At 41.2% G+C, this 8,396-nt stretch overlaps 1 protein-coding gene across 2 annotated transcripts; it reads left to right on the top strand.

Moving 5' to 3' along the window:
• The first annotated feature begins 22 nt into the window (after nucleotides 1–22).
• spinb (spindlin b) lies at nucleotides 23–8,242 on the top strand. 2 transcript variants are annotated; one of them, XM_077521837.1, is made up of 6 exons: nucleotides 23–153; nucleotides 940–1,170; nucleotides 1,240–1,288; nucleotides 1,356–1,606; nucleotides 3,485–3,718; nucleotides 5,121–8,242. In XM_077521837.1, exons 2-6 carry the CDS (start codon nucleotides 1,119–1,121, stop codon nucleotides 5,318–5,320), a joined length of 786 nt encoding a protein of 261 aa, XP_077377963.1. In that variant the 5' UTR covers nucleotides 23–153; nucleotides 940–1,118; the 3' UTR covers nucleotides 5,321–8,242. The 2 variants fall into 2 exon arrangements, with proteins under 2 accessions (XP_077377963.1, XP_077377965.1); XM_077521839.1 differs by having other exon boundaries at nucleotides 29–153; nucleotides 1,085–1,170.
• The last annotated feature ends 154 nt before the right edge of the window (nucleotides 8,243–8,396 follow it).

The following is an 8,396-nucleotide window of genomic DNA, read 5'->3' as shown; positions in this document are numbered from 1 at the left end:
CTTGGAAAATCATCGCGGCCCAACTTCCGCAGTGCTTCCGTTGTTAGCACTGCTAGCTTGGTTTGGCGGTGGAGAACGGTGGTGGAGAAAAGCGGATCGATAGGAACGCGGAGGTCGACAGAGAGATTGAGCCGCGACGCTGAACATTAGTCGGTAAGAAAACGGACACATCCGGCGCTTCGCCACGGGCTCTTTTCTGTGCTTTGCGCTAAAGCAAAGCGGCTCTGTTAGCAACCACGGTGTTTGTGTGCTGACAGCCCCACCGCCTCCTTTGTTCTGCACGCACAGTGCGCATTTTTGTCAAATGTTTCCGCAATGGAACAGGAGCAGTGCACGCGAGCCAGATTCCAAACACATGCGCAGGCTACACGTTAGCCTCGTTAGCTTTCTGTTAGTCCCGTGGCCGCTGGAGGGAAGAACAAAAACATGTTGTCCCGTACCATTCAGTACATTCCAAACATGATGGGAGGCCGTGACGTCACTATCAAGCTGGAAAAAGTAGTGTTTGTCGCTGGAAAATGACGTTGCAGCTCATTAATAGTAAACGATTGTAATCGTTTAAATGTTAATGGACCAAGTCCAAGCGTATATTGGTTCTGGTCTAAGTATACTTTAGTTCCAATCCGCATGTTCCCAACCTAAGTGTGCTTTGTTCCAAGTGTACCTGGGACTAAGTCTTATTTGGTCCTTGTCAGAATCAAAAGGGTATTTGTGTGCTTTGATGGGAAATGTGTTTTGGTCCTCTTCTAGGTGTTGTTATGCTGGTGTTCGAAGGCACTTTGGTACTAATAGCCAAAGTGTGTGTTGGTCCAAGTGTTGCCGTCCTGATCTGAGTTTGTTACAGTTCTAAACATGCTTTGATCTTGTGGAGAACTGGACATGTTCTGGTGGTGAATGAAACATCTTTTTTTGTGTGTGTGTGTGTGTGTGTGTCTTCAGGTTGAAACAGAAACCAGAACTTCGTCTTTCTCTCCAGGAGCTAGTCTGCACTCCCCAGTGTGAATGCTTCGGAGGACGGTCTAATCCCTGGTGCTCCTCCTCTCCCTTAGTTCACTCTCCTCCTTCCCCCACCCTGTCCCTCCAGTACCCCCTCCCCTCCCCCCAACCCAGGTGGATGAATGAAGACCCCCTTCAAGAGCGCAGAGGCCCCGCGGCCCCGAGCGGACAGAGGTCAGTGGCCGCCACGAACGTCCCCCGAAGTTCAAAACCGAGCAAACCCAGAATGACTTTGCGTTGCAGGACATTCCGGCGTGTCAGTCAATATGATGAAGAGGAGGAATCCTCACAAGTAAGGCAGAGATGAAGAGCATAAAGCAGGATTAAGACGTTCTGAAATGTGCCATCTTCTTTGGCAGGAAGCAGAAGACCGGTGTGGGGCCCAGTAGGACTTTATCCCCGAGCAAGACAAACATCGTCGGTTGCAGGATCCAGCACGTGTGGAAGGAAGGCAGTAAGTCGTCCCAGTGGAAGGGGACGGTTCTGGACCAGGTCCCCGTCAACCCGTCCCTCTACCTGATCAAATACGATGGCTTCGACTGCATCTACGGCCTGGAACTGCACAGCGACCACCGGGTCCACGGACTGCAGGTGCTGCCCGATCGAGTGGGTAAGGAAGCGTCAAACACGTCTGACCAAACAAAACGCGTTAGTCAGGACGGGAACTAATCACAAATACAGAGAAGTAACTTCAAAATGTCCATGACGACAATGAAGTACCCACTAGGAGTCCCACTAATCAGAATCATATTAATTGAAAAACACCAAGAATTTGTCTCCGGTAGTATGAACTAGGGCTGCACAATGTATCGGAAAAAAATATCGATATCGCGATATTGGCCTCTGAAATATGCATATCGTAAAGATATGGAATTTATACTTTATCTGAATTTGACCAGTCAGACTGTCAGGTTTACCTGTTTGACATTTAGTAAACATGACTATAAAGGAGAGAAGACACTCAGTTCAAAGCTCGCGAGGAGAGAGGAGAGGAACTCACTGATGCAATTCATCACTGCACTCTCTGTGAAAAAAATCCCCTCCTCACCCTCTCTTTTTATTTGGTTTCCACGGCCCTAGTTCCGTGGGTGTTCCAACCCAAATAATGCAAATGCAAACATAGTTGGAATACAGTGTACTTAACAAAAATGTGCACTGCCATCCAATAGTTGAACATTATCGAGAGGTAATTACAATTAATTAACTAAGATTATATTGTTTGCTTATTTTTCTGCATGAAAAAATGTAATTCTTTCATTAGATAATAAAAATGTAATTTCTTTAGATACATGTTAAATATCGCAATAATATTGATGTTGCTATATTCAGCATATCGCATAATTTTCCAATATCGTGCAGCCCTCGTATGAACTACAGTAGTATCGCAGTAACAAGCAACTATGACAATGACCAAAAACCGAAGCCCGTGACTTTTGTCGTTGCCCCTCAGACAAATTCAGGAATGTGCGGTTTCACCTTGGAAAGTACCACGCTCGTATCATTTGGGCATTTCCGTCTTGTTTACGTCTGGCATCCTCTGCAAGAGATACGTTGTATAACAAAGTGTACTCAGCCAATGATGGCCATGCAGAATGCAATGTCTCCTATTAATAAGGGCAGTGAAGTACTCACTCGGGCATACCATGCTCAATACTGACAGTAGGTGCTTTTCCATGACCCTCAGTTTTGCGCAAAAGGCATGTTTCGCAAAAGCAAGCTTGTAATGGAAACACTGGAAAAAAGTTTTTGCGCTCTTATGAGGTAGTTTTCGAGACATATCGAAATAGAAGTATTTCGCAAAAGTGTAATGGAAACATTTTTTGTGCATTAGTCATGTGACACCCACCCGGTCACGGAGGAAAGGACTGTAACACGTTGTTTGCCAGTGTGTATTTTTATTTACTTGCGAATGACTAATGTTTGTTTTGAGAATTATTAATTTCGGTATTACATTGTAGTTTTACATGCTGAAGTGTTTCGTATACTGTGCACGTAATGAGCGCAAAAGAGAGAGAGGTGTAGCCGAGCGAACCTCGTTCGAGAAGTCGAATAAAAGGAGGGGAGCTTGAAATCCTGTCCTGCCATGTCTGGTTAATTTAGCAGGGAGGATGCCAGAAAACACCAGAAACTTTTTGTAACCCACCTTTTTACCCAGCCTCCGGGAACAAGAAAAACATTTTCGGGTTACATGAAGTAGGAAGTTACGGGGCCAATCGCTGTTGTCGGAACTTCCTCCTGAGGGGATAACAATTCTAATAAATAGTACAATTATCACTTTTATTTTTGCGAAAAAGGGTAATGGAAACGCACCTAGTGAACTAACCACAAAGTGCCCCATTCCAGATTGTGACGTAGTCACCAAATGTCCCATTTAAAAGTATTAACGGTGAACTAATCATGTCCCTTAGTGCGATAGTAGCCACAGCGTCGCGACTATTAGCACGGACCTCAAATGAACCCACAAAGTGATTGAGTCGTTTGACTTCAGCGCCGGCCCGCGTGACCGACGCGCTGCTGGCGGACGCCATGATCGGCAAGGCGGTGGAGCACATGTTTGAGACGGAGGACGGGCCCAAGGAGGAGTGGCGGGGGATGGTGCTGGCCCGCGCGCCCATCATGACGTCCTGGTTCTTCATCACGTACGAGAAGGACCCGGTGCTCTACATGTACCAGCTGCTGGATGACTACAAGGAGGGCGATCTGCGCATCATGCCCGACGCCAGTGAGTCAAACGGCAAGGCGGGATTACGGACCGTGGGCCTCGTGTTCTTTTCCAAATCTGGCCCACGACGATATCTACATTAAATTGGCCCTTTGGTTCATGAAAACATTGTATTTATTTTTTATTTTTTTTTATTTTTTCCTTTATCTAATGACGTTATTGACTAATTGTAAGTAAAAACAATTATTTGTCAAATAAATTTTTTTTTATTTTTTTTTACATTTTATGTAATTAATATTTGGGCAATTATAATTACATTAATTATAAACAATGCACTTAAAAATGATAGGTAATTTTAGTCATAGGCTAATTAGATGATTTTACACATACAATTCACAGTAAATAAATGCAAATTGATTGAAAATATTGAAGAAGTCAATCTTAAACATTTCTTGACAATAATATGTGACCTCGCTAGTCTAAACATGACATTCTGATTAATATTACATATGTGGAATATGCAGCAAAAGTCAGCCGTTTTTATCAATCTCAGTGGGCGGCCATTTTGCCACTTGCTGTCAACTAAAGATGACATCACAGTTTCATTCGACAGCAAGTGGCAAAATGGCCGCCTTCTGATATTTGTGAAAAACTGCTGGATTTTGCTGCTTAACTCATATTCCACTAACGCATTAACCAGAATGCCATATTTAGACTAGTGCATAAACCATATTATTGTTAAGAATTCTTTTGTTGTTGTTGACTTTCCCCTTTTATGAAAGCACAATATTCAACACTTGCATTCAACTTGCATTTATTTTAACAAAAAATTACATTGATTAATTGGAAGTAAACAAAATGAAAGTAAAGTCTTTGACATATATTTAACATTTATTTTAAAATGTTTTGTCATAAATTTTTATTTTATAAAGTAAAATCATTTGAAAGTATATTTCTCTCATACACTTATATTAATTAAATATGATATGAATAATTAAAAGAAAAAAGAGAATAATTAAAAGCATAATTTTACACTTTAATTTTAGTTGGTTAATTAACTTAAAAATACAAATATTAGTAAAATAAATGTTTCTTTCCTCATTTTTTCATGTAATTAAATAGTTGAGTAATTATGTGATAAATTATACAAAAGTAAAAAAAAATGACAAAAAAAAAACTGGTACACTTAACATTAAATCATTCATTATACTAAAACTGTAAAGAATGGTGAATTAGTTTTTTTTTTAATAAAAAGAATATACATTAATTTATTGTAATAAATGGATAATTGTAATTCTAAATAATAGAATCAAAAGTAATTTAATTTTGAAAAATTATTTTGACACAACCCATAAAAATAATTTAAATGAAATTAAGGAGAAGTTAAAAAAGTAAAAAAAAAAAAAAATGATATTAATGATTGAAGTAAAAATTGAAACCATTTCCCCTGTTGTTCCCACAGGCGAGAGCGCGGCGTCGGAGCGCGAGCCGGGCGAGGTGGTGGACAGCCTGGTGGGCAAGCAGGTGGAGTACGCCAAAGAGGACGGAGGCAAACGCTCGGGCATGGTCATCCATCAGGTGGAGGCCAAGCCCTCCGTCTACTTCATCAAGTTTGACGACGACTTCCACATCTATGTATACGACCTGGTCAAGACCACCTAAGGCCACCCTTCCCTCCACCAAAAGACCACCGCCGATGGCCACCTTAAAAGACACATGGACATGCTTGTTGTTCTTATAGAACACGCCAGTCACTGTAAGCCCCGCCCCCTTTGGATGACGCGCAGGAAGTTGTCAGCAGAGCGTGACTGGACCTCTCTGGAACGTTGGCGTCCACTAGCTTGTGGGGGTATGGTTCAAGTTGGAGTCAAGACTTTACGGGAGCTCGTTGTTAGCAACCTAATCGGATACCATTGATGAAATCACACCATTTAAGGATCTCTGTGGATCGTTAGCTAGCACACAAATTGTTGTTCAAGTTCATGGATTTGTTGACAAGCCAATAGGATGCCATTGAAATTGTCTGGACCGTTCTAGTTTAAATTCATGGGAATGCATCATTAACAAGCCATTGATGACATCACAACATTTAATGATCAATCTCTGGGCCGTTAACGTTGTTAGCATCATTAGCTAGCACTCAAGTTGTTGTCTAAATTCATGGGTAACTTGTTAGCAAGATAACCGGATACCATTGATAATATCACAGTGTTTAAGGCTCTCTCTGGACCGTTAGCTAGCATTCAAATTGTTATCTAAAATCATGGCTAATTTGTTAGCAAGCTAACCGGATACCATTGATGACATCACAACATTTAAGGCTCTCTTTGGACCGTTAACTAGCATTTAAATTGTTGTCTAAATCCATTGCTAATTTGTTAGCCAACTAACCAGATACCATTGATGACATAACAATATTTAAGGCTCTCGCTGGACCGTTACCTAGCACTCAAATTGTTGTTCACGTTCATGGTTTTCTTACCAAGCCAATAGGATGCCATTGACATCACATTTAAGATCTGTCGAGAGCGTTCTAGTTGAAATTCATGAGAACGCATCATTAACAAGCCATTGCTGACATCACAACGTTCAATGACCGGTAACTTCGTTAGCTTGAGCGGTTAGCATTGAAGTTGTAGTCTAAAATTCACGGTAACTCATCGTTGGCAAACTAATGGAACCACCATTGATGACATCAGAACATTTAATAATCTCTCTGGACTGCTAACTGGGTTAGCGTCGTTCGCTAGCACTGTCCATATTCGTGGCTAATTTGTTGGCAAGCTAATGGGACGGAATTGAAGACATTACAACATTTAATGATCTCGCTAGCGTCGTTATCTTACACAACTAGCACTAACGTTGTCGTCCAACTGCATGGTGACTCATCCAAGAGTAAGCTAACTGTAGACCGTGGACTGGACAATTTCTCTCTCGACTGCTAGCACCATTAGCGTTGTCAGTTCACACAGCTAGCACTCCAGTTGTAGACGAAATACAGGGAAGTGTCGCAAACTAATCAGACGGCCAACAAAACAAACATCAAGCGACCTCGGACAGGTCGGCACGGCATTCTGCACTCGACTTACTGACCTTGTAGCATTCCAGAATGTTCACAGCTCTGACAAAACAATCTGGCCTTGACGTGATGTTTGGGTCTTCTCGAACGTGTGCTTCAGTGTGATGTTCTTGAATGTCATTCTAGAAATTTTGTTAGTTCGTTGTGCTTTAACAATTAGTTAAATGTTAGTGACTCTAAAACTGAAGAACAAGATGGAGAACGTGACATGATCTGGGATTGATATGATTGCTCTTGAGTACCGTGTGCCTCAGCTTGATGTTCTTGGATGCCAATGTTTGTTTTGCTTTTACAATCATTTGACTTGGACATTCTAGACCAACGTTCAGAGTTCGGACTGGAGAATAAGATGTGGTCTGGTGTTTGATGATTGTTTTGCGAGGATGTGGTTGAGCATGATGTACTCAGCCTGTTTTTGGTTTGACTTCTAGAATGTTCCTTCTGATGGTTGGATATTCTAGAAAAACTTTCCATGCGCTAGAGAACAAAGGTGGAAAAACTACATCATTTGGCGTTAGTCTGATGATTATTCATCTCAGAACATTAGCTTCATCTTGGTGTTTCTGGGCGTCACTCTAGAATGTTCCGTTAACTGTTGGACATTCTAGAACAATGTTCCAAGCTCTGTCTTACAAACAAGATAGCCTTTTTGCGTTGGTCTGATAACTGGTTTAGAATGTGCGCTTGAGTTTGTGGATGCCCACATCATAATCTTGGATGTCATTCTAGAATGTTCCTTTTGCTATTGGACTTTCCAGAATAACATTCTCTTGGTGTCTGAAGAGCAAAACGTGTTCTGGCTTAGATCTGTTGCTTGGTCTTTAAGAATGTGTGCCTCATGTTGTAAATTGTTAATCTAGAGCAAACTTTGTTTTGCTGCTTTATACTTACACAAATCAACCCTTTTGCTGCTGGACATTCTAGAACATTCTCAGCGTCTGAAGGACGACATGTGGTTGTTGTTGATGGGACTTCTAGAATACACATGTGGGTCTTGGAACTTGTGATGTTCTGGAATGTTTTTGTGTTACTCGTGCTGTTACAATCCAATTATGATATCTCAGCTGTTTCAAACGAGATGAATGATTTGGTGTTCATGTCATTCTAGAACATTTCTTTTGGCTCCTGCTGTGGCTTTAAACAATCGTTTTGGACCTTCAAGATCTTGCGAGGAAAAGGTAAAGAGCGAGCTAACATTCTTAACTGAAATTGATGTCTAGTTTTGTTCGAGGAAATTTTGACTCATTTGCGTTACCATGGAAACAACCTGAGGGGCCGCTGAAACATGCGTGTTGTGTGCATGTGCCATGTGTGCCACATGCTTTTGTGTACTTTATACGTTCTTGCATGTTTGTATCTTTTGTGCCTTTTTTTTCTTTTAATTGTTGGGGACTTGATGTCGTGAGTTTAAGTTTTGGACTTTCTGTCCCTTTAAGAGTGTGCCAACTTCATCTTCAAGCTGAATAAGGAGAAGAAAACTAATAAATGATATCCTTTTTACAGTTCTTGCAAGTGTCTTAATTATGTATTGTACACCGATCGCAAGCACATCCAAACAGGAAGCGTGACGGTGAGTTACTACCAAGGAGACCCCAGATTAAATATTTAAAAAAGAAAAAAAAAAAAAAAGATATAAATGAAAATTTCTTTGTAAACGGA

Source organism: Festucalex cinctus, chromosome 5 (genome assembly GCF_051991245.1).
Source record: "Festucalex cinctus isolate MCC-2025b chromosome 5, RoL_Fcin_1.0, whole genome shotgun sequence".
Taxonomy (NCBI): Eukaryota; Metazoa; Chordata; class Actinopteri; order Syngnathiformes; family Syngnathidae; genus Festucalex; species Festucalex cinctus.
The sequence above is the reverse complement of the archived record's forward strand: the minus strand, read 5'-3'. Positions and strand labels throughout refer to the sequence as shown.

Bases quoted from the DNA above. Each gene is read 5' to 3' on its own strand.
- spinb (XM_077521837.1), top strand. From the start codon at position 1,119: ATGAAGACCCCCTTCAAGAGCGCAGAGGCCCCGCGGCCCCGAGCGGAC. The intron at 1,171-1,239 runs GTCAGTGGCCGC...TTTGCGTTGCAG, and splicing joins GCGGCCCCGAGCGGACAGAG to GACATTCCGGCGTGTCAGTC. The intron at 1,289-1,355 runs GTAAGGCAGAGA...CTTCTTTGGCAG, and splicing joins AAGAGGAGGAATCCTCACAA to GAAGCAGAAGACCGGTGTGG.